Here is a 22,688-nt window from a genome sequence, read left to right on the forward strand (position 1 = left end):
TGTTTTCACAATGTTTGAATTGAACTAACGCTCGTACAAGATTTGGGGAGTGAAAAACTATAACAGATTTGCGAGTTTGGGCCTTGGCAGTATAGCCAAGAGGTTCCGTCTGTTGCCCGGCTTTACCCCTAATGACATCAAAAATTGGCCGAGCTTTTATCTCGGCCCCTAGGCATCCAGAAACCCCTACAACCCCCCCCCCCCCCCGCCGTAGCCCCTACATAGCCTCCCGCACGGCCTCCGCAGCCTCCCCTGCATGGCCTTCTCATGAACTCCTAGCCATTTTGGCTCTATATTTTTTTACGGCGGCAACCCATTTTGAGTATGCCTAGACAATACCGATTCTTGTATTTAAATCTATGGTGTATATGCATAATATTTGCATGTCAAAATCACTCGTGAATGATGTTTGAGTGTCTAAAATCCTTATGTAATGTTAAGCGGTCATTCAGGACTATATCAGTGCACTTGCCGAGATTTATATTGTGATATTTATATGTCTTGACTCTTGACCTAAAACTACTTGTCTCTATATTTTTATTTATGAAGATGTTAAAGAGATGTTGAGTGCATAGCTAAATGAAAGCTATTAATAGATTTCGTTTTTAATCCATTGTGACAATGATGACGAGATCATCACAAAAGAATCAAATAGTGGTTTAGTGCTCAAGTTTAAATGCCTTATGACATTATGATTCAAGTCACATACTTTTATGCATCAAGAGAGCAATTGAACCAATGAAATGGTTTTTATCATAGTAGTTGTCTACGTTGATGAATTCACAACGATACGATACATAAAAATTGGTGAGACGATAAGCTACTTGAAAGCAATCCTTATGCCAACATTATTTATCACCTACAAACTCATTGTGAAAGAGTTCTTATGTATCGCTTCTAATGATGTTGCGCATGATACGTCCCGAATCTTTTACGATCCGTTGCGATAATAGTTTCATCTTTTACTTGGAACGAGAGTCGTACTACGTGTACGACTCTAAAAGTTGACTTTTCAATGAGTAAGTTTTTCGGAAAAATTTCCTTCACGAAAGTCGTACAGCTCGTCGATACGAATTCGTGCACATGCGGCACGCCTAAATCGAAGTTCGTACGGGAAAGTTATAAATCAAAATGCGTATTTGGGAATTTTTGGAAATAAGTATAAATATGGGTAAAATATCAGAAAAAGGGGAGAAAAAAAATAGAAATCCGTCGGGCACTGTTCACTAGAGGGAACCCCGATTTTAGCCCCGCCGGTTCTCCCTCCTCCGGCCACCACTCCGGCCGCCACCGGTCGCGTTGGAAGCTCGCCGCCGACCCCTGCAGGTCTGCGGTGGTGGCACACCCCCTCTCGCCGACTGCAGCTCGTCGCCACGCCATGAAGCCGAGAGGCCTAGTCGGCGTCGCTTCCTCCTCCGGCCACCACTATGGGCGCCACCGGTCACTTCCAACTGCAAGTTTGCGGTGGTGGCGCACCCCCTGTCGCCGCTTAGAGCTCGTCGCCACTCCATGAAGCCGAGAGGCCTAGTCAGTGTCGCTCCGTCCTCCGGCCACCACTCCGGCCGCCACCTGTCGTATTGGAAGCGCGCCGCCGACCCCTGCAGGTCTGCGATGGTGGCGCACCCCCTCTCGTCGCCTGCGGCTCGTCACCACGCCATGAAGCCGAGAGGCCTAGTCGGCGTCGCTTCCTCCTCCGGCCACGAAATCAGTCCCAAAAGAAGCGCAAGGAGCCGTATAGCAAACCCTCGAAAGGAATCGAACAATTCGCCTTTAGGTAAGAGAATCGACGATTTGAAATTCTAGGGTTCATAATTTGGGATTTTTCTATTTGATTTCGAATTGATGGGTTTAGACTCTGAATTGGCCTTAGTAGTGAACTAGAAAGTTGTTAGAAATGTTGTATAGATTGTGTTGATGAATTTTGGTGATGATTGGAGGTCGCTGGTAGCGGCGCCGCCGCCACTGTTCCGGCGTCGCATAGCGCCGGAATCTGGCCGAGTGTAGGGTTCAAAATAACCCTCTCGGTGTAGGGAATTCGTGAGTACATTGTGAGATTGGATCGATGAAGTTAAGGATCGTTAGGATTGGTTGAAAATACGAGTTATTAGGTTTGTAAATCATGAAAATCGACCCGTTGGATTGATCATGTTTTCGTCCTAGGATATAAGGATTGATTAATCGGACTTACTAGATGTGTTGGTGATTGACTTGGTCGAAAATGGGATTCTCGACTTATTTCCTCGACCAAAATGGTGTTTACCATACTAAGTTGAACTACAAATGGTTTGATCCCTTGTAAAAGGTACGTAGGCAGCCCAAGGTTTGGGTGCAGCTACAATTAAATTAGATTATATTTCGGTTGCTGGTTTTAAATTTTGGTTTTAACGCATAATTAGGTTAATTTTTGGGACGGGTCGTCTTAGCGCATCTCATGAGTCGAAATAGTGTGAATTGTATACTTTCACGATACTTGATTCGAAATAATGAATCGATGACTCGTTTAGACTTTTTTTTTTTTAGAAAAGAAGTTAAACGGATCAATAAAATTCATCCAAAGTAATGGAGATGTAATCTATGTTGCAACAAGTTCATAAGTCCCCTCTATGATCCTTCATTGACTATGCTCAATCTCCAAATTTATTCTTTAGCAAAGTTTAGGAGTGTCATACACCCTCCTATGCTAAAGAGAACGAAACATAAGAGGAAAGCAAAAATTGGCTTATCATGATTCACTTTAAGGATAAAATATGTTGTGGTGATATATATATATATATTATGGTTAAACACAAACCATAACACTTAGATGTTATGGAGCACCCAAAACAATGACAAAAGTTGAAAAAGCCTAATATTTCCAGATTTACAGATTGTGGACTTGTCATTGTGAGGACCATTTCACCTATTTTTAGGTGGGCTATTGATGTGCTACTTGCGGCCACTGATTCCTAACATCAAAGACTATCTAATCACAAAATGTGAGCCTATTTGGAGACCAGTAACATGGTGAACCGCTCGACACAAGTGGTCACTGACCTCCGGAGAGTATTCCGGCTTGTTCGGTGCTTTTCCGACTGGTTGCAGCAGTGAGACTGGTGGTATTAGATTCCTAACACCCATGTTTACTTGCTCCTAAAATTTCTTAGCATTCGGGGTTCGGAAAAGTTAGTGAACCATTCAAGGAAGTGTAAAATAGAGGTTCAGTATTGGTTATTAATGTGTCTAGGCTTCCAACGAACCAACAATTCAAACCATAAGCTACAACTTGTAGCGTGTCTTGTTTTACGGCATTCATCTATATCGCCATCATTGACGTTACGGTTGTAACAATTCTCATGGTAGTGTTTCAAGTCTAACAATATGCATGTTTGTTAATGGATTATGTTAACGGTTTATCATTCACATATTTTATGTGTCAAATTGCGTCTCCACAAACGCATAATGATGAATTATTTGATTCTGAATTTTGTCTTTGAATAAGGTATGACCTTCCACCTATGTCCGCTTATATAAAGACATTCACATGCGATCTCGTTTAGTCACTTTTGATGAGCCAGTCTCTCCGTCCTTAGGAGGAGAGAAGAATAAGTTTGTTCAAAGTTCAACGACTTGGTTTTGTCGTGGTTTGTCTCATTGTACTTCATCATGTTTCTAATAGTCCTATAAATGGAAGTGACGAGTTTAGAGATATATGCTGCAACTATGCTGGTAAGGATTGATGCCGACAAATGAACATGTAGTCACTCTTTGTTGGTGACGTGGTGACTCCACAAATGTGGTAGATGGTGTCACTAGGCAATGGCTGTTACGAAGGTGTAGAAAGACCATTTGGTTCGATAATGCTTGTTGATTGCGAGTTATGGCATAACTTGATCTATGATTAATGATACTCACTCGTCTATTTTCTTAGATGATGGTTATTATTGGGGGACGCCTCAATGTCAATACTAATCCAAATGAGAGATCTTGAAGAATAACGATGTTGAATGAGTTTGATGTCGAACCATACATACTCTGTTGAAGCAAAATTCTAACATTGTAGATTGGCCTACATGGAAAGTACTATCCGGCAGGAATTGATGGTGATTATCGACCTACGTCACCGCCACAGCCTCATGGAAAGCCGTAAGATCCAGTTTTAATAAAGAGACATGTCATTGGTCAGGTAATGCCAACACTGCAGATGTAAATCCTATCGGTTATACCTTTGTTAGGCGTAGTGAGAAATAAAAGAGTTTAGACTCACCTTATGGCGCAAACTATGTGACAAAACGCCCTCAAAATCAAATATGAGACGGTTTGTTCTCATAATACCTTGTTAGTTAGGTGGTTTCCAAAACAACTGAATTTGTAGTTTGTGGTCACATATCATCTCTATTGGGAATAAGTTAACAGATGTAGATAAAGATCCTCAATGGATTTGTGGTTGTGAGTTATTTATATTTCCATTCTATAGTTTATTCTTCCGCATTCCCCAACACCATGTTGAGATTGTGGGTGACTGATGTGATTACAGGGTAGTACTGTTACTACTGTATGTGAAAGATGAGATCGGAACCAAGAATCCGAATTGGGTAGGGTTGGTTTTGACGACATAATTATTATGTTTTAACAGATAACTAAATAGCTAAATAAATTATACTAAAAATGCTATGATCAAAATTAAAGGAGGAGAAAATGGGGAAGATGAGATCTTTTTCTTACTTACAAAAAAATATTGTAAGATTTTTTTGAATATTGAGAAACTATGTGATATAAAAGAAGAGTGAGTAAAGAAAATAGTGTACAAAAGAAAAAATGGAGCTTCTATTCATATCTCATACAATGGTACCTAGACCTCTCTCTTTTTTCTATATAGTTCTGACTTAGTCAATACATATGAAAATATCAAAAAACAATTCTTAACTTATATATTCTAAATTACAAATGTAGATAATTATCTTTTATATTTATTGCTAGAAAATCCCAAAATGGGTTATCAAATTACATAAAATAATTTAATTGATTATCTTCTTTTTTGATAAACATCATAAGTCAAAAATTAAATGTAGATGATTAGCATCAAATTGAATGTAGACGATTTAATGTATAAACTATATAACTATCTAAAATTTCTCATAAACTTTGATTTGAGCCAACAAAACTCATTCATTAGAGGTTAGAATATTTGATATACATTGATGTTAATTCTTGGTTAGTTTCATATATATATATAACACATATGTATATCAATAATTGAAAAATATAGTTTAGCAATTTTATTATGAATTTATAAAACAAGCGGAAGAGTGAATTAATTTGAGAAGATAATTTATGTGATTATTATACATTTTTCGAGTTGTATATAATATAATAATTTGAAATAAAGTAGGAATGAAAAAATTAATAGTAGACTGATTTAATATATCAAATTAGATAATTGACATTTTAGGGAAATTATGAAAGTCTAAATTAGCATTTTAGGTATCTGTAAAAGAAAATTGGAAGTACACTGAGTAAGGAAGTCTAAATACTGTTTTAGAAGTATGAATAGAAGTTTACAAGAAAAAAATTTAGAAAGAGAGATAGAGAAAAGAAAAAAAAGAACCAGAAAAATGATGGAAAGAAGGGCAAGCTGGGATTTGAATTTGGATCAATGCCCAATGAGTTGGGTAACTTAGCCAACTGAACTAACTTCAGTTTCTGTGGGACTATAATACATAATTAATTAAATACTAAACTGTTTGTCGGGTGAGTTATAACCAGACCAGCCTGCAACGTAGTTCTGCCACTGGGCCTGTTATGGGATAAAGAAAGTTAAGAAACGGTTCCCATTTATAGTAGGTAAAGTAGAACTGTTATTTTATCAAGTGAATACTGAGTAGCCTACCACTTGGGACTACACTCGCATGAAATAGTGATGCATAATTGCATATGCATGTTCATACAATTAATATTTCTAATTTTCTACACTACCTGCCAACGAGATCATGAAGATATTAATGAAGAAAATTAAGCTCCTGTCGTGTAACTAGTACTATTTGAATGAGTTTAGTAAATCAAGGTAATGGCTTGTGTTTATCAGTAGTCCCAATCCTATTATTTGCTATAATTTTGTAGATAAGATACTAATTACTAATTAGTAACCAAATTTCCTGTCAAAGTTTAGTTATGATGTTATTGCGTCGTGTCGATTATAATCATATTGATGTTCCATGTGGAATGTATAGTAAATAGTATATACTTGTCCGGATTTTAGTGAAGAGTTTGGTATTGCAAGCCATTGAATTGATGTTCGTTTAAGTCATGATTTCATTGCCAAAACCACACTGACTTGCAGATCGTAAAGTCCCATACTTTCTGCAACGATTTTCTGTTTCAAACTTTCAATACTTTTGTGGTGTGGAAGATCATAAATCAGATTAGCTAGCTACATTTCTTTGAACCATACCATCTAGACTACTAGAGTAGTGACAATTTTGACTCTCAATCATTACTATTCCACAATTTCCATGCAACCGTTAAACTAAACCAGTCTTTAGCGTATGATCTCAACAACCATTGAAATCGAGTATAAACTTGAAACTCGACAAGATGGATCAAGATCAAGAAAAATCAGAAAAGATAGGTCAAAATTGTCTGATATAAAAACTCTAGAATGTTGATTTGAGTCTGAAGTTCAAAGTTTGCTTGGCTAGGAACTCACCATTCACCAATTGATTGGCAGGTAGTTCCAATTTTCCATGAGTTGTATAATCTTAATTTGAACGCTGAAATATAATTTCCGGAGACAGAGAAAGTCTTCGTCATTGTTGTATGAAGATATCCAACAGGCAAAACTGGTCAAGATGGACAAAAGGGGGTTTTGATCACTCGTTTCAAATTCAGCGCACAAGTTAGTTCTACATCTGATACAACAAATCCCTTTTCAAACAGCAACGGATGAAAGCCATGAAACCCTCCATTAGGTTCCCCCTTTTCACGGACGAACAAATCCATACCTCCTTAAAGAAGTTTTAAACTTTTAATCACCCATCAAACTCTAAAAACAATCTCACAATCTCTCATGCTTAATAAATGGACCTCCAAGTTTCCTTTATTTTATAGCCGTTGGCCAGAAAGTATAAAATAACCAAATTCTATATCATCCAGAGATTTGGCAGATTACAAGTCATCTTCCAGCAATATGCATAAAACAAATAATCAACAGCTAGAAGATTGAATTTTCTATAGCTTTACGTTAATACAACGTGTATACTGATATGAAATCTAAACCAAAGTAGAATAAAGTTTGCATTCCCTGCACCAAGCGAGTTCCACGTTTGTTTTCTTTACATATATTTCTATACTCGTTAATCTAAGCATATTTCATGTTCTCAGGTAAGATCACTGGCTATTCTTTAACAAACGAAAACGTACCATTAAAGAACCAAGCTCACAGGGAACAAGATACTGATAACATCTAATAGGCCAACGTTATTTCCTCATGCACACCGCTAAAAGTTGGAAGATTAAGTCTTCAAATGACATTAGAGTAGGCTTTTAGTTCTCTTCAACCTCACCACACCTGGGATAGCTGGACCATATGGCACCTGCAAACAAGATCATGTTAGAACTAGCACATCAACTAATGGAATACAGAAAATTTCTGACTACAAATGCGGAGGTGGCAGAATGAGTAAATCTGATCCTATTGTTTGGGGCATTCATCACCATGTTTAACATCACATATTTTACTGTAGTGCCAAGTTGGGCAACCTAACATGCAGAGGATAGGCATATGTCACAGAGCAGTGAAATTTAACTGGAATGGAGATCAAAAGGGTTTATCTGTCACACAATGAATATTCACATGCATATGTGATACATCAACCACATGCATCAAACTAGGTAACCTATTTATTGCTAAAAATAGTGTGATACTTCCTTAATATACCAAATTACATGTTTCAGACTTTTGAACACACACAAAAGAAGGTAGCCAAATCTACCAACTTAACAGAATCGGCAGGATGGTGTTACGAAACAAGTTTTAGTTCTTGGCTTGATGAGAGAAAACTCTTTTACAACGGTACATCCCATAATACAGAACAATATAGAAACGGTTAACAGTTTTAAGTAATTGAAAGAAAAAACAAGTTCGAAAACAACAATTTAGATAGGCCATCCATATATAGCAAACTAGTTAAAACAGAACTTGTAGAAAATAATCCTAACCTGCAGTTTGTCTCCACCCTCTTGGAATCAGGTGTTCTTCTTACTCTCCACTGATGCATCAACCCAAAGCTTCCACAGATTACCAGATCTTGCTTCATCTCATCTCCATTTTCATCTTCACAATCCCTTGGGCCACTTCCATCTTCCCAAACTTTCAATTCACCTCTCAATGTCTCGATTGACAAGATCATCTCTTTGATGGGATGACATCAACCAATACTCATCCTGTTTTAACACACTATTCCCAGCAAGAAATCCTTAGCTAAGAATTTCTTACAAACATCTGGAACTTTTTAATTCTTGAGCTTTACACAAACCTTCCTTTACCCAAAGCCTACCTTCACACTCAATTCCATTACTTGTTCATCGAACAGGGGTTCCCAAACCAACAGTAGACTACGTCCCATAGACGTGTGGAGCTGAATCCACTCGATTTTATTTCTGTCTCTCCTTGTAAATCAGTGCCTTCAAGTTCATAAAACAAGTACGAACCGTAAAGCAAAGCTCTTATATTAATGTCACTGGTCATTCTCAAGGAAAAAACTCTTACCATCAGAGAACTAAGCCCTGCGAGAAACAAACCCTCTGAGGAAATCCAACACAGGCAATATTCAATTGGCCACTGGTACCAATATTAACCATTTCGTAATTCAAACCCCGGTCACTCTCAAGAAAACAACTCTTACCATCAGACAATTAACCCCGCAAGAAACAAACCCTCTGGGGAAATCCAACACTGACCAATAGCTAATTGGCCACTTATACTGGTACTAACCATTTCCTGATTCAAGCAAATGCAAGTTATAATGCTTCCCAAGTTAAAATGTGTTTGGACTTTGTCACTCAGCTACTCCACAATCAATAATACTTGCAAGTTGCAAACAATCTCATTAAATCTCAAACTCATAACATAATGGAGAATAACTCAAAAACATAGAGGTGGCAGCAGTTGTATTGATTGTTTGTATTTATGATTCTGTTGTTAAGTGTATAAATCCTATTTATAATAATATAATTAATGATAGTAATGACCATTTTAAAGGTTACAGCACAACAAATATCCTGAGTTTGAAGGCCTAGGGGAAGAATAAGCAGTTAATTATTGTTTTGTAATTACTTCTATTGTGACTGTAAAAAATCTGAAATGTGATAAAAGTTCATTCAGTATAAAACTAAACTTTTTTGGAAGATTTGAAGCAAACAGATGAAAGTAGATACAACAAGGAGTTATGTTCTAATAAAGTTATTTGAGACCTTATGCACTCTCTAAGGAATCACTTGACTGTAACTATTAAACAATTTCCAAGTTTTATTGAATGAAATGCTCCTAAGATCACTAAAACTGAAATCTTTTGCCACTTTGTCACTTAACTTCTCTAACCAACCAAAAGAAATGATCTAAAAGTGGTATTTCCTAGCTTTAGCCTTCCATCACCATAATCCTACACAATATAATCACATAAAGCAATTCATAGGATAATCTAAACACTCTGAAATTCTATGCAAACACCTATGTCACTCCATATGGAGAATCAGGATCATTCATCCATTATAGACCAGTTAAAATAGAAAAACTTTTACACCATACCACCAAAGTAGTCTGTTGCTACTAGCCACAGTTACTTTCTAACTAAATCAGTAAAGGTATACTAGTATGGTAAAAAAGAACCTATAAAGACTTCTCTCCTTACCACCTAACTATAAGTAATGGATTATGACAGCTATGCTCGGCCATTATGAGGGAACCAAGGGACCATTAGAGCTCAATTGGCATCCCAATCATCCTCTACTGTGGAATTTTCAGGGACATTAAAGAAGCCTTTTCCGGTTTACTCAGTTGTAATTACATTATTGTATTTCAATGATGATATACATCATCTACTTCAAATGCATGCACGTATATCAGAAACATGTGAAAAAACTCACATATTCATAAACTGTGAATAAGCTAACAGATACTTCAGAAATTCTTGAAATATTCATGCAAGTAAATGTACTGTGGAAACATTACAATTTATCTGCCAAATTCCCAGAATCCCTCAAAGTTATAATTGCCTCAAAAGTACCATCTACAAGTATAGTTTCATGGACACATACTAATCTAAAATGTGATAACAGTTCACTCAGCATCATAGTAATCTGAAGATATGAAGCAAATATAGATGAAAGTAAATACAAAATGGAGTTAGTGAGTCTCGGGATCTTCAGATTGGTATTATACTGATGTGTCTCAGCTTATATAACCTGGGTTTGCTTCATCCAGTTTATATTGCCAAAACTATTCATTCGATAGCTCAAGGGGGGCATTCACAAGGCTCTGGTAAGTCTTAGGCTGAAGATTTCGTCATGCACTGTTTCCTATTTTCCCCTCAAAGTCTTAGCCTTCCTAGAGCAACAACCTATAATTGTTCCTCCTTTTTTTATGCATTCTATTCACTATTGTCGGAGATATTCTTTGGGCAAGAATCTGGACCACAATGGGCAACATAACAAGGAAAATATCAGAGTATACCACTGTTCTGGAAATAATGCACTGGAACAAACAGCTCAGTGCCTAATGTTATAATCCAGGTCCCCAAAAGAGAGCCTAGAAGAGTTAGAAACAAACAGATTGAAAAATCTTAGAGCACATACATGAAACATAACAGTACGTAATTGAAACTGAGAAGCACTAAATTGTTAGAAGATTGGTATAAATTGCTCCAACTTCATGCTCCAAACCTTGAATCCGAGACATTAGATACAAAAAGAAAACTAGCCATTTCTACAGCTAAAAGTACAATTAATCCCAGAAGAGAATCTTACTTCTTGTCAACACCAAAGACCTCTCTTCTTCAAGCCACATCCTCCTGGTACACATTTCTCCTCATTTACCTACAAATCACATGAACGATACAAACTCGGCACAATCAAAACAAAATAAAAACACACCGCGGTAAATTCATCACACTCTAAAACACAAAACTCACATCATAAACAGCTCCATCAATCAGTCGGCACTGGGCGCCACATTGATCTTCCTGTTCTTCTTCTTCCTCCTCCTACTCTCCAACAATGCACTAACACAAGCACTCACCATCTGCTGCTGCGACTCCATGATGACCTGAGTCTGCTTCATTTCCATGTCCATTTGCATCACCACAATCTCCCTCGCCATCTCCATCTTCCTCTTCTCCACCTTCATATACTTCTCCCCCAGCGACCGGATCGACGACACTATCTCCTCCGCCGGATCCGCCTTCCTCACCACACCACCACCACCACCACTACTCCCCACGCCGCTCTCCAATTTCCGACGATAGCCTGAGCTCTCATTCCTCAGATCCCTCTTTGGAATGAACTCCTCATGACTCAAATTCCTATGACCTAACGACCTGACCGGAAAAGCCGTGGAGGTGGTTGTGGTGGGGTCGGGTTTGGGAGCGGAGAGGGAGTCGAGGTCGGCCATCAAGGGATACAGGGACCAGGGGGAGAAGCGGCCGGGGCGGGCGGCGGCGCGGTGTTTTTCAGAGCGGAAGCGTTTGCGGAGCTTCTCGATCTTGTTGTGGCACTGGACGGGGGTTTTGGAGGGGGAGACGGCGGGGAACTGGGCGGCGAGGGAGGCGGCGACGTCGTCCCAGTCGTGGGATTTGAGGTTGGTGCGGTTGAGGGAGGTCCATTTCTGTTTATAGACGGAGATGAGGGCTTGGGCCTCGTCGTCGGTCCAGCACGGCGGGGGGAACTTGCGGGGTTGGGCGGCGGGGGAGGACATTGGGAAATGGAGAGGAGAGAGAGAATGAGAAGGTTGTGAGGGTGGAGGTGGGAGGTCGTTGACATTAGACAGAGAGAGAGAGAGTGGGGTGAGGCAGTGGGCGCGCCTCCAAGGTCACAATTAACCACTGCGCGCGTCACTAGAGGACTAGAGACCAATACGACGACGCCACCGCAGCGCCCACACGGGAGCGCACCTTCCGCCGAGAGGGTTGTTTTGGTATTTTATCAGTTTTAAGGGTATTTTGGACATTTTTGGCATCATGGCGAGAGGGAAACAAAAAATGAACCTGACGTGAATCGAACACGCAACCTTCTGATCTGGAGTCAGACGCGCTACCATTGCGCCACAGATCCGTTGTATCTACTTCTCAGTACCATTTATATATATATGCTCCTCCCTGTTATGAATGTTAAGGAAATAATGGTTTAATCCGTTACAAATGTACACAAGTCACAACTCAGAAGGACCTCATCGAAAAACAAAAGTAAAAAACTCAGAAGGAAGAGGATGAGGTTTCCCAAAGACTCTAGAAGCCATAGGGAACATAATTATGTTGCTGATTTGTTGGCTAAAACCAGCACTCTTAATGCCAAGGGGATCTGCATCTTGAATGAATCTCCCCCTTTGATCATTGAAGCTCTCCTTGATGACATTGCTGGTTTTTCCAAGTATCGGCGTTTTAAGACTAACGCTGCTGGTTAGGTTGTTTTAGTTTTAGTTTTGTCTGGGCCTTTGGCCTCATATGTAACAAACAAACAAAAAGACTCTAGAAGCCTTTGATTGTCATACCCTGTAATGTCACACTCATATTTTTCTTAATGGTTCTCAAACTTTTCAAAGTTCTAGTTATAGATTCATCACCAAAACAAAATCTGAAGAAGGCTCAAGGTGCAAAACTTCCATGTTCACCAAAATGATCCTTACAGGACTTTTCCAGAACTCAGTACTCCCAAAGTAAATAAACCCAACTCCACTAAAGAAGCTTACACTGAAACACTGCCGTTCATCTTCAAATCAGTCCTAGCTGATTTTAACCTGTCTTTCCTCAACCGGTCTGATATCAAAAAGGCCAACTCAAGCGACTGCGATGCATTCAGTCTGGGGTCACAATGTGTGTGGTAACGCGAGTTCAAGTCATTTACTGTCACAGCCTTTGACCCTCCAATGCACTCCGTCACATTCTGCCCAGTCATCTCCAGATGCACCCCTCCGGGATAGCTCCCTTCTTGGTCGTGGACGTCAAAGAAAGCTCTCAGCTCAGCCTGAGATCAAAGAGTATCAACGTACTAACTTAGGTGGTGACTAAATTATGCCGGAGTACACCAGGTTAATTAAATTGATCATTTACTTACCCTGATTGAATCGAACGGCCGTGTCTTGAGCCCACATGGAGCCTTTATTGTGTTCCCATGCATGGGATCACTAACCCATGTAACTATAAGCCCTGCCTGGCGGACAGCTCTAATCAAATGGGGGAGCTTTATCCGCATATTATCTGCTCCCATCCTGGTAATGATTGTCAGTCTGCCAGGTTTGTTATGAGGGTTAAGAATCTCACACAGTTTCACAAGCTCCGTTGGGTCCATTTTATCACTCACCTGCACAGTTCGAACATTAGTACCTAACTTACGCAGATAATGTTGAGATACTCATTGCCCTGTTACAAACCACAGATCCATACTAACTAGGTGAAGAAATAAAGTTATGTTGCTAAATTGATGTCAAAAACAAGACTTACAAACCACATATTCATACTAACTAATGTTAAACCGCGACAAACGTGGCCCGTAGATTAACTGTACCGATATTGTCTCAACTTAGCCACTTCACAGTGGTTGGGTTTTAATCACAAAAGGCCTCGGTACAATTGGTTATTATCTAGGTTGCACGGACACGCCATTACAGTGACGTATCGCGTGTCCGACACGGACACGCACACGGACACGCCGGACACGCCCCAATACGCGTCGGACACGCGTGTCCGAATTCGGACACGCAAACTGACTTTGGACACGGCCCGGACACGCGGACACGCACCAACTCATAATAAAAGTGAAAGTGCTTATGATGAGAATCGAACCTTGGTCATACAAGGCACTTAACAACTCCTCAACCATTCTAACAGATTCCGTTTTTGTTATATTTATGCACACTTTAATATATATATATATATATATATATAAGGAGAGAAACTCGTGATAAAAATAAGAATACTTGTGGAGGGATTTGAACCTTGGTTATCCAAGTACTTAACAAGTCCTTAACCATTCTAACAAGTTATGTTTTCATCATTTTAATGCACACTTTGACATATATATATACATCTAAAATTCTAAATACTTTCAAATTTATAAAATATTTTTTTAATAAATAAATATATATATATCAAAATAATATTTAATTAACGTGTCCACCACGTGTCCGTGTCCAAAAAAATTTCTATATGCCGTGTCTACGTATCGAATCGTGTCCAATACGGACACTCGTGTCCGTGTCCGTACTACTTAGGTTATTATTCACCCACTTATAAGCTTTATTTTCTGTCACTTCTTAGATGTGAAATCTCTCATCTCCAACACGCCCCCTCACGTGCAACCTAATTTTTAGGTCTGCACGTGACAGATTAACATCCCACATACTGGGACGAAATAAACCAAGGTCCAATAACCAACGACACTTGGTGACCATCCAATCGGAAACTCTCCGATGGCATGATAATGACACCCATCTTGGGCTCATGACAAAGTGGCACCTAACTCGAGCCCACGACAGATTGGAGACGCGACTGGAGAGGGACCCGCTCTGATACCATGTTAAATAGCGACAAGCGTGGCCCGTGAACCAACTGTACCGATATTGTCCCAACTTAGCCACCTCACATGTGTTGGGTTTTAATCACAAAAGGCCTCGGTACAATTGGTTATTATCCACCCACTTATAAGTTTTATTTTCTTTGTCACTTCTTAGATGTGGAATCTCTCCTCTCCAACAATTAGGTGAAGAAATGAAGTTATGTTGCTAAATTTATGTCAAAAACAAGACGAATATCATCAAATCACAATGTTGTTGAACTGATTCGAATCACTTATTGCTTCGTTGTACCCTAAAAGTAACAGCCAATTTACCTTAATGCCGAGAGGATTGGATACACCACGAAGGAATTCAACATGTGCTCCATCCAATTGTCGAGTCCTCTCCCCTACCCAAAGCATGTGGGCAGAACAATCATAGAAACGGCCAGTTGTTGAATCCTCCCTAGTCAAGGCCTGCTCATATGGTAAATGGAGGCATTCATGAGATATCCAATACTCAATTGTATTCATGATTGGATGGTCCTTAGTAACCCCAGCAGCAGTAAGGAATCCAATAGCTTCATCCACTCGTTGTGCAAGTTCCATGTACCTATTTTCAAACAGATAAATTTATTACAACACAAGGTAACTGTTTTGCGATGAGCATATCAACAATTGTATCCCCCAAAATTTCTGTACTAGGGAGTATAATAGTAGAAAATCTAGTCACATACATAACAACTATTTCAATGTTTCTGGTTAAAGTCATCTTGCTTATCAGATGAAATTTGTAATAAACTGGAGAATCTTGAATTAAACGGCAAGAACAAAACTTGAACAAACTGTGATGATGTTGCAATAGCAGCAATTTGTAAGAATCATAACATTTTAGAGCTAACTAACTCTAAGAAATAGAAATTTCATGCTTGAACTTGTAGCTTTTGGTGTCAGCCAAAGATACAAGAACGCATAAAGGGCAGGCTGAATGGAACAAAATCAATTGATAAACCTTCAAAGTATCAAATGAAAGTTGAGGTTTGTTACAAAACTGATACCTGTTCCCTTGCTCACTATTCCCCACGAAGTCAAGATTCCAATCTGAGACTCTCTGCATTGCAGCATAACCACCAGTGGCAAATGCTCTGAGGAGATTCAGCGTACCAACAGATTGGAGGTATGCTCTGACCAACCTTTGTGGGTCTGGTATTCTAGATTTCTCATCAAAAGCATCACCATTGATATTGTCTCCCCGATAACTAGGGAGCTTCACGCCATCTCTTGTCTCAAAATCATCAGACCTAGGCTTTGCGAATTGACCTGCCATTCTCCCAACCTGTCACAAAAGATAAATCTCAAATTAAAGCACTTCTTAGTGGTGCTTCCATGCGTGTAATCAATCATTGTTCCCCTAGTTAATGACAATGTTCCAAATCATGGACAGTAGTTAAACATGTGAGCCAGTTTAGAATTCGAAATCTTGGATCTTCACATAAAATGCAACATAAATACATAATTTACCATATAATTTATCAGACCAGGTAAAGGCCTACATGGGATCATTCCCATGGGCACATACTCCGAAACACACAGAAGACACAAGAACTACTTGAAGAAGTCACTAATCACCCAAATCGCCAACATAAGAAAGCAAACTCATAAATGTTTGATTTTTCTTGTCTCTTTTTAAAAGAGTACACGGAAGATAGAAGTGGGAAGTGCAGCATTATATACCAAAAAGAACCATGATGCATGAGAAAAAAAGACCAAGGAAGAAAAACTAAAGTATGTTGATATAATTTTGAAGTACAGTTAAAAGAAAAGAATAATCCACACAAGAGTATGGTACTGTAAGAAGTCTGAGATAAGGTGGATTTCCACATCTTCCTGGCAATTACCGGACAATATCTAATACAAGGATAGGTGCAATCAAATCCTCAGAGTTCAACAGCAGGGCAAAACTAAACATGTTTTCCTATCAATTACACTGTCATAAAATCATTAAATTTTTTTAATAAAAGAAAAAAGAAAAGGAAAGAAAAAACATCATAGCACCTTCACCTTGTACGACTCTAATTCTAACTCCCCATGACCAATATATCCAAACACGCATCACAACAAGCCTTCAATCTCATAATGCTTGTCTCCGAAACCTAATAAACAGCCATGAACTCAATTACAATCATTGAGTTGCATGCAGCAGCCCTCATGTTAATCCATCCAACCTAATACAAGATTCAAACTTTTTATTGTCACCTCGTTCCTGTATATTCCCAGCTATCAATAAAAACAAGGAATTTATTTTTCTTTTTTGGTTTTAATCCCACGATTGGTAATGATCAGATTATAAAACAATCAGCAATGTATGCAGAATCAAAATAATTCCATCAAACACAATATAATTAGCAAACAGCAAACTGCAAAAAAATCAGACCAAAAACTAAATTTTCAAATAAAAAATTTCCATCATGTAACTGTTCTTGTTTGGAATGAGAAAAAGTAAAGGACCTTGATGACGGGCATTTGAGCCCCATAAATGAGAGTGATGGCCATCTGCAAGAAGACTCTGAAGGTATCCCTAATATTATTAGCATTAAACTCCTTGAAGCTCTCGGCACAATCCCCACCCTGAAGCAAAAATGCCTCCCCCTGAGCGGCCTTGCCGAGCAAGGTCTCCAGCCGCCTGGCCTCTCCGGCAAACACAATTGGCGGGAACGTCTCGAGGGTGGTCAACACGGTCTGGAGCTCCTCGGGGTCCGGGTAAACCGGCTGCTGTTGGGCCGTCTTGGATTTCCATGAGTCCACGGCCCAGTCGGCGGTGGAGGAGGAAACCGAGGAGGAGGAGGAGACGGCGGAGATGAAGGTCTTGGGGTGTTTGGGGAGGATGGAGAGTAGGAAAGGTTTGAAAAGGGTGGTGATGGGTTTTGGGGTGGTACGGGAGAGGAAGGGGGTGGAGGTGGTGAGGTTGGCAGAGGTTGCTGCGGCGGCGGCTGTGGCTGTCAGAGACATATCTATCCGACTGTGGAGGCAGTTCTCTGTGTGTTCTGGAGTTGTGTCAGAGTTTGATGTTGGGATAGAAGAAGATTGGATTTGAATAAGGACTTAATCCTCTGGTTTTGTTTTTATTTGTGTAACGTACGCGGCACTTGAGGACGTTACTTGGAAAGCAGCAACGACGTCGTTTTGAGGTACTTGCATTGTTAAACTCAGAACTCTTAGTTTCCAAAGAAACTGGCATTCCAGTATAGGTACATGATTTCACGAACATGAGAACTTACGAATTGCCAAAATCATGGCAAAACAACTTGTTCGATTTATAAATTACAATGAATGACAATGGAAAATGCAGGCCAAAACTTCAATACAACAACAATTTGCAAACGAAAATTTCCCTGATGAATTTAATTGAATGGTGCTACTCCTTACGTTCTGCTCTCTAGCTGTACAATTGCAGATGTGCAATGGTCCGAGGAGGCTTTTATAACAGGGTTGGATACTTGGCATCGAGGAACTCTCTCAACGTCCGAGCTGCTTTATGGCCACCCATTAACTCGGCTAGCCTCTCCACTGGCATGAGAGCAAGTTCTGCCAAACTCTTGCAACCATCCACTATTGCCCTGTAATTTGAATCTGTCACACCTGGGAGTCGCCTCAAGAACTCCACAGCAGACGTATTGTAATTTTCAGCCCTGCGTACATAACAAAATATGCATTTATAATTTATCAAGAGTATGCCGATAAATGCAAGGAATTACTTGTTAGCACTTTCTGGCTGTACACTGCTAGAGTTACCTCACGTCATCTTCTATGATCCCATCTTCAGAGGGTACACCAACTCTAGTTGCTTTTGTCTCGTCAGGTTCATCTTGATTTGCCTTGAGAGTAGCAAAGATTTCAGCAGTAGCATGCAGACTGCGAGACCAGATAATTCGCAGCCGAGGGAAGTGTAGAACAAGCAATGACAGCTTAGAAATAATACTATTTGGTGTGACATCATCCCCAATATCACTTGCAGACTACAAGAAGCATCCAACACTTCATCACAAATAAATAAATACATAGAAATATTCCATCAAATGATTAAAATTAAGCCCACCCATTGACTAATCCGCATTGATATCACTCAGATTACCTGAAATGAGAAGCTTTTGTCTTGTGAAAATTCGATCAGGAGGACAGGTATTCTATAGTACCGCACCATGGTCTCTACTTGGTTATAAAGGCGGCCTGATGTGAAGCTCATAAATAGATCTTGAATACTCTTCCTCTCCACACATATTAATGGAGAAAGGATATAATCACCAACTTCCAAGGTCACAGGTATTATGCGCATGCCCTTCCGGTGGAGAACATTAGGAAGGCTGCTCATGAACTCCCTCATGTCCACTATGACCTGAAATGGTGAGAGTTTAAGCAAAAATGGTGGTGCTAGAAAGACGATATAACGTATCACAAAGGTCAATATATTACACCTGCATTTGCTTCTCAGCCTCCCTTCTTCCCCCCGCCTTTCTAGTCAGAGAGTTTTGCAATGACACATCCGGTTCTACAGAAGGATTCAATCCTATACAGTTACCATCCTGATGTAAAATAAGGGCAACACCAGCACAAATATATTAGTTTCAGTACTAAACATTAACATAGGTGCAGGCAGGGAAAGAGAAAAGATGACATTGCAAATGCTAATACTCGGGATACATAAAATGATTGAGATATAATATGTTCCACGATGAATCAAGCAGCAATTTAAGGACACAGTAATTAACAGTAGTTAATTATCCACGTAGAAAGAATAGGACGAGCAATAAGAACAAGACAAAAAAATGTCAATATGAATACAAAGTACATCTGCAACAGACATATTGTAAAAGGAAATTAAGCACACCTGATCAACCGGTATCATCATCAGTGACTTCTGCCTAATCAAAGATTCAAATGCTCCATTCTCCCTTCTAATGCTTGCCTCAAACTTTTGACCCTCAGAAGAATCTTCATAGAAAAGAAAATATACTTTCATCTTCTTTGAAGGATTCTCAGCTTTATGGACTTCAATTTCCCTGACAAAAGTCATATCTGGATGGTAAACAACAATCGTCGAGGGTCTCAAAATGTCAAGTGTAGGTTGACCACTTTCAAGAGCATAAAAGTGCACCGGAGGTAGTGGCTTAGCATTTTTCAATCCAGTAGAATGGGGTTGTCTATGCTTCCTCAAAAACCCTTCACCTACAGGGCCACCCTGGAAAGCAGCTTCACTGGAACCAGCTGTCAACGCCTGATGGATTTCATCTGCTTGTCCTTCATTTTCTGAATCAGAAATAACTAGTGTATCAATTGTTTCTTCCTTTTTATCATCATTGTCGACTTTATTCCCCGAAGTCTTAACACTAGCTGGGGCTTTTCTGTTCCGTACTTTTCCTTTTCCTTTTCCAGCAAGAAGTTGAGAATCATCCCCAACAGCATTAAACTTTTTAGTTTGATTTCTAACTTCTGATCCTGAAGCAGGTTCCTCTCTTCCTTTTCCCTTTCCACGTCCTCTGCCACTAACAATACGCTGGGGATCATCTCCAATAGCATCTTCTTTTCTAGCTCGATTTCTAATTGCAGATGCGGCAGCCATAAGAGCATCATGTTCCTGCTTGTTTATGCTGCTAGCTTCTGTACTCTGGGGAGCAGTTGTGTGAACAACTCCATCCAGAATACCAAAACCTTTGGCTTTCTTCGGTTTCTTTTTATAACGTGTATGCAAGTCACGCAGCTCTCCCTTGCCCAACAAGTAGTTCTCCCATTCCTCCCGCATGACCTAAAAAAGAAAGTAAATCAATAACTGGTTCATAATCTTTCTACAAGCTTATTCGAGGGAAATGATTATTTAGGCCCAACATCTTATAAATCAAATCAAGAGGACAGTAGCATGTCATTTCCTTTCTCTCTATATTTGCACCCATTTTTCATCAAGAATTCATTAAGTTTGGATGAAAACATGTCCAAAAGAAAAAAAAAACACTAACCGGACCAGCAGGCAAGTTTTCCAAATTCAATGTATCCAAACTATAAAGATCCAATACAGGTCAATGAAATAAACACTAAGATGAAAGTAAGAAACCTTTTGTGGACCATTATTGATGAGATCCTCAAGCTGCATACATGATCGTTCGTCTTTACATGCCACTAGAACAATGCCACTATCTACTATATCATCTTCAGCCGGAATATCTTCTCTTGATGAAGCAAGTTTTTGTCTTTCTTCTTCTATCTCTTCTAGAACCTCCTGGAATTACACGAACACAATGAAACTTATATAAAATTGACTCAAATCTATCAACTTCAGTATTCCCGACATAGCTATTCAAACTGATTTAAAAGAAGCAAATGAAACAACCGAAACAAGCATAAATAGGATGGCATGGTAAAGTGGTCCAACGGCTTGTCATTTAAGAACAATATGGTCACATAGGATTGGGAAGACACTCACTCACACGTAAGACCTTCCACTTTGGTGCTTCCTCTAGAACTTCATCTAAAACTATACTGGCCGCTGAAGCACCACCAACATCTACATATGCAAATAAAACAGAAGTTCAAGCAGACTATATAACAAAAACACAAATTATAAGGAATAGCATAAAAGAATTGATAATTCCGCTTCACCTTGCTCTTTATCATTATCCCCCTTCAGTTTCCTCTTCTTGCCTTTCACACTCTTACCCTGCTCACTCACATTCACCCCACCGGAAGTCACAAATCGATAAACCCTCTTCTTTGCATACTCGAATATCTTATAACTCGACTCTGCAAATATCCACACTGACCGAAAACTCTCCGACACTCTCAGTGTATCCAAGTACTTCAAATAAGTCACCGCATCATATCTACCCAAACCAACAAGAACAACATTACAAAATCAATTACCACAACAAACTACATTCCCAAAATCCTGGTTTAAAACTCAAAACACACACATTGAATCGCAAACCAAAGGCCGAAAATGTACCTAACAAGGTAATCCAAGAGCTTCCTGAGAGTCTTCAAATCCGAAACAAGCTGCTTGGTCTTCTTCCCCAATGTATGCCAAATAGGATCCAACTGCCTCCTCACAATCTCATCAAACGACTTAAACAGCCCATTCTCGACCGTCAGATCCTCCACGTCGACCTTGTTGGTCTTCCGCATCTCCTTCAAGCACGCATCCATGACCTCAAGAATCGCCTTCTGAATCCCAACCATGTGCTTCGTCATCGGAACCCTAATATCGACCACCTCCGGCGCGTCCCTCTCGAGCTCGGTCCCGACCTCGACGTGGAACCTCGGCCAGAGGTGGAGCTTGGTGATGTGAAGACACTTCATGGTGCGCTCGGCCTTGGCGAAGCCGGCGACCATGGCGTGGGGGTTGTCGGAGAAGGCGCGGACGAAGGCGGAGGAGTTGAGGGAGCGGAAGACGCGGACGATGAAGGCCTCGGTGGAGGTGTCGGAGAGGGAGTGGGCGGAGGGGAGGAGGAGGCCGGAGATGGAGGAGGAGGGGAGGCGGGAGGTGAGGAGGTCGACGATGAGGATGCGGGGGGTGATGAAGAAGGGGAGGCCGGAGGAGTAGAGGGAGAGGCGGTGGTGGGAGGGGAGGTCGGCGGTGATTTCGGAGATGGGGTTGGGGTGGAAGTGGTGGAGGAGTTGGGATTTGAAGGAGGGGTTGGTGTGGGGGGAGAGGATGAGGAGGGTGCCCTGAGAGGGGGTGTGGAGGCGGAGGAGGGTGGCGATCAGTTTGGGGAGGGCGAGGCCGGAGGAGAGGATCACCAGGCCGCTGCCGTTGGGTGGGGAGCCGAGGAGGTCGGCGATTATGTGCTCGTGAAATTGAACCATTTCGGATTTTGATTTGGGGGTTTCTCAGAGGGTTTGGGGGAGTCTGTATTATAAGAGCACAACAGAACCTCCTATTCAGCATTGCCATCATCAATGTGATC

The 22,688-nt window shown here is 40.3% G+C and overlaps 3 protein-coding genes and 1 non-coding gene across 8 annotated transcripts; all 4 read right to left on the reverse strand.

The window, feature by feature from the left end:
- Nucleotides 1-7,154: 7,154 nt before the first annotated feature.
- Nucleotides 7,155-11,977, reverse strand: LOC126794730 (trihelix transcription factor ENAP1-like). Of its 5 annotated transcripts, XR_007672183.1 has the most exons (6): nucleotides 11,163-11,977; nucleotides 10,999-11,067; nucleotides 8,880-8,974; nucleotides 8,744-8,760; nucleotides 8,194-8,658; nucleotides 7,158-7,568 (listed from the first exon to the last, which is right to left on the reverse strand). XR_007672183.1 is itself a non-coding variant. In XM_050521500.1 (2 exons), exon 1 carries the CDS (start codon nucleotides 11,942-11,944, stop codon nucleotides 11,183-11,185), a length of 762 nt encoding a protein of 253 aa, XP_050377457.1. In that variant the 5' UTR covers nucleotides 11,945-11,976; the 3' UTR covers nucleotides 8,983-11,067; nucleotides 11,163-11,182. The 5 variants fall into 5 exon arrangements, 1 of the variants encoding a protein (XP_050377457.1); XR_007672182.1 differs by having other exon boundaries at nucleotides 7,157-7,568; nucleotides 8,194-8,760; XR_007672181.1 differs by having other exon boundaries at nucleotides 7,155-7,568; nucleotides 8,194-8,974.
- Nucleotides 11,978-12,228: 251 nt separating this feature from the next.
- Nucleotides 12,229-12,300, reverse strand: TRNAW-CCA (transfer RNA tryptophan (anticodon CCA)). The gene has a single exon. It is a non-coding gene; the product is annotated as a tRNA-Trp (tRNA).
- Nucleotides 12,301-12,702: 402 nt separating this feature from the next.
- On the reverse strand, nucleotides 12,703-17,820 carry LOC126796365 (phospho-2-dehydro-3-deoxyheptonate aldolase 2, chloroplastic-like). Its single transcript, XM_050523175.1, has 5 exons — nucleotides 17,245-17,820; nucleotides 15,795-16,072; nucleotides 15,073-15,349; nucleotides 13,300-13,545; nucleotides 12,703-13,209 (listed from the first exon to the last, which is right to left on the reverse strand). The coding sequence occupies exons 1-5, from the start codon at nucleotides 17,743-17,745 to the stop codon at nucleotides 12,931-12,933; spliced, it is 1,581 nt and encodes a 526-aa protein (XP_050379132.1). The 5' UTR covers nucleotides 17,746-17,820; the 3' UTR covers nucleotides 12,703-12,930.
- A 147-nt stretch (nucleotides 17,821-17,967) lies between these two features.
- On the reverse strand, nucleotides 17,968-22,625 carry LOC126796364 (DNA repair endonuclease UVH1). Its single transcript, XM_050523174.1, has 9 exons — nucleotides 21,728-22,625; nucleotides 21,385-21,605; nucleotides 21,213-21,289; nucleotides 20,840-21,004; nucleotides 19,622-20,536; nucleotides 19,209-19,316; nucleotides 18,869-19,129; nucleotides 18,529-18,752; nucleotides 17,968-18,425 (listed from the first exon to the last, which is right to left on the reverse strand). The coding sequence occupies exons 1-9, from the start codon at nucleotides 22,585-22,587 to the stop codon at nucleotides 18,215-18,217; spliced, it is 3,042 nt and encodes a 1,013-aa protein (XP_050379131.1). The 5' UTR covers nucleotides 22,588-22,625; the 3' UTR covers nucleotides 17,968-18,214.
- Nucleotides 22,626-22,688: the final 63 nt, after the last annotated feature.

Source organism: Argentina anserina, chromosome 5, assembly GCF_933775445.1.
Source record: "Argentina anserina chromosome 5, drPotAnse1.1, whole genome shotgun sequence".
NCBI classification, from domain to species: domain Eukaryota; kingdom Viridiplantae; phylum Streptophyta; class Magnoliopsida; order Rosales; family Rosaceae; genus Argentina; species Argentina anserina.

What these genes read in the sequence shown, in the direction of transcription:
- LOC126794730 (XM_050521500.1), bottom strand. Translation starts at nt 11,944, where the DNA reads ATGTCCTCCCCCGCCGCCCAACCCCGCAAGTTCCCCCCGCCGTGCTGG.
- LOC126796365 (XM_050523175.1), bottom strand. Translation starts at nt 17,745, where the DNA reads ATGTCTCTGACAGCCACAGCCGCCGCCGCAGCAACCTCTGCCAACCTC. An exon ending in AATAGTGAGCAAGGGAACAG is followed by an intron (nt 15,350 to 15,794) that starts GTATCAGTTTTG and finishes GTTTGAAAATAG; the next exon opens with GTACATGGAACTTGCACAAC. An exon ending in CCAATCCTCTCGGCATTAAG is followed by an intron (nt 13,546 to 15,072) that starts GTAAATTGGCTG and finishes CGAACTGTGCAG; the next exon opens with GTGAGTGATAAAATGGACCC.
- LOC126796364 (XM_050523174.1), bottom strand. Translation starts at nt 22,587, where the DNA reads ATGGTTCAATTTCACGAGCACATAATCGCCGACCTCCTCGGCTCCCCA. An exon ending in CTCTTGGATTACCTTGTTAG is followed by an intron (nt 21,606 to 21,727) that starts GTACATTTTCGG and finishes TGGTTTGGGTAG; the next exon opens with ATATGATGCGGTGACTTATT. An exon ending in ACAAAAGCTTCTCATTTCAG is followed by an intron (nt 18,753 to 18,868) that starts GTAATCTGAGTG and finishes TGCTTCTTGTAG; the next exon opens with TCTGCAAGTGATATTGGGGA.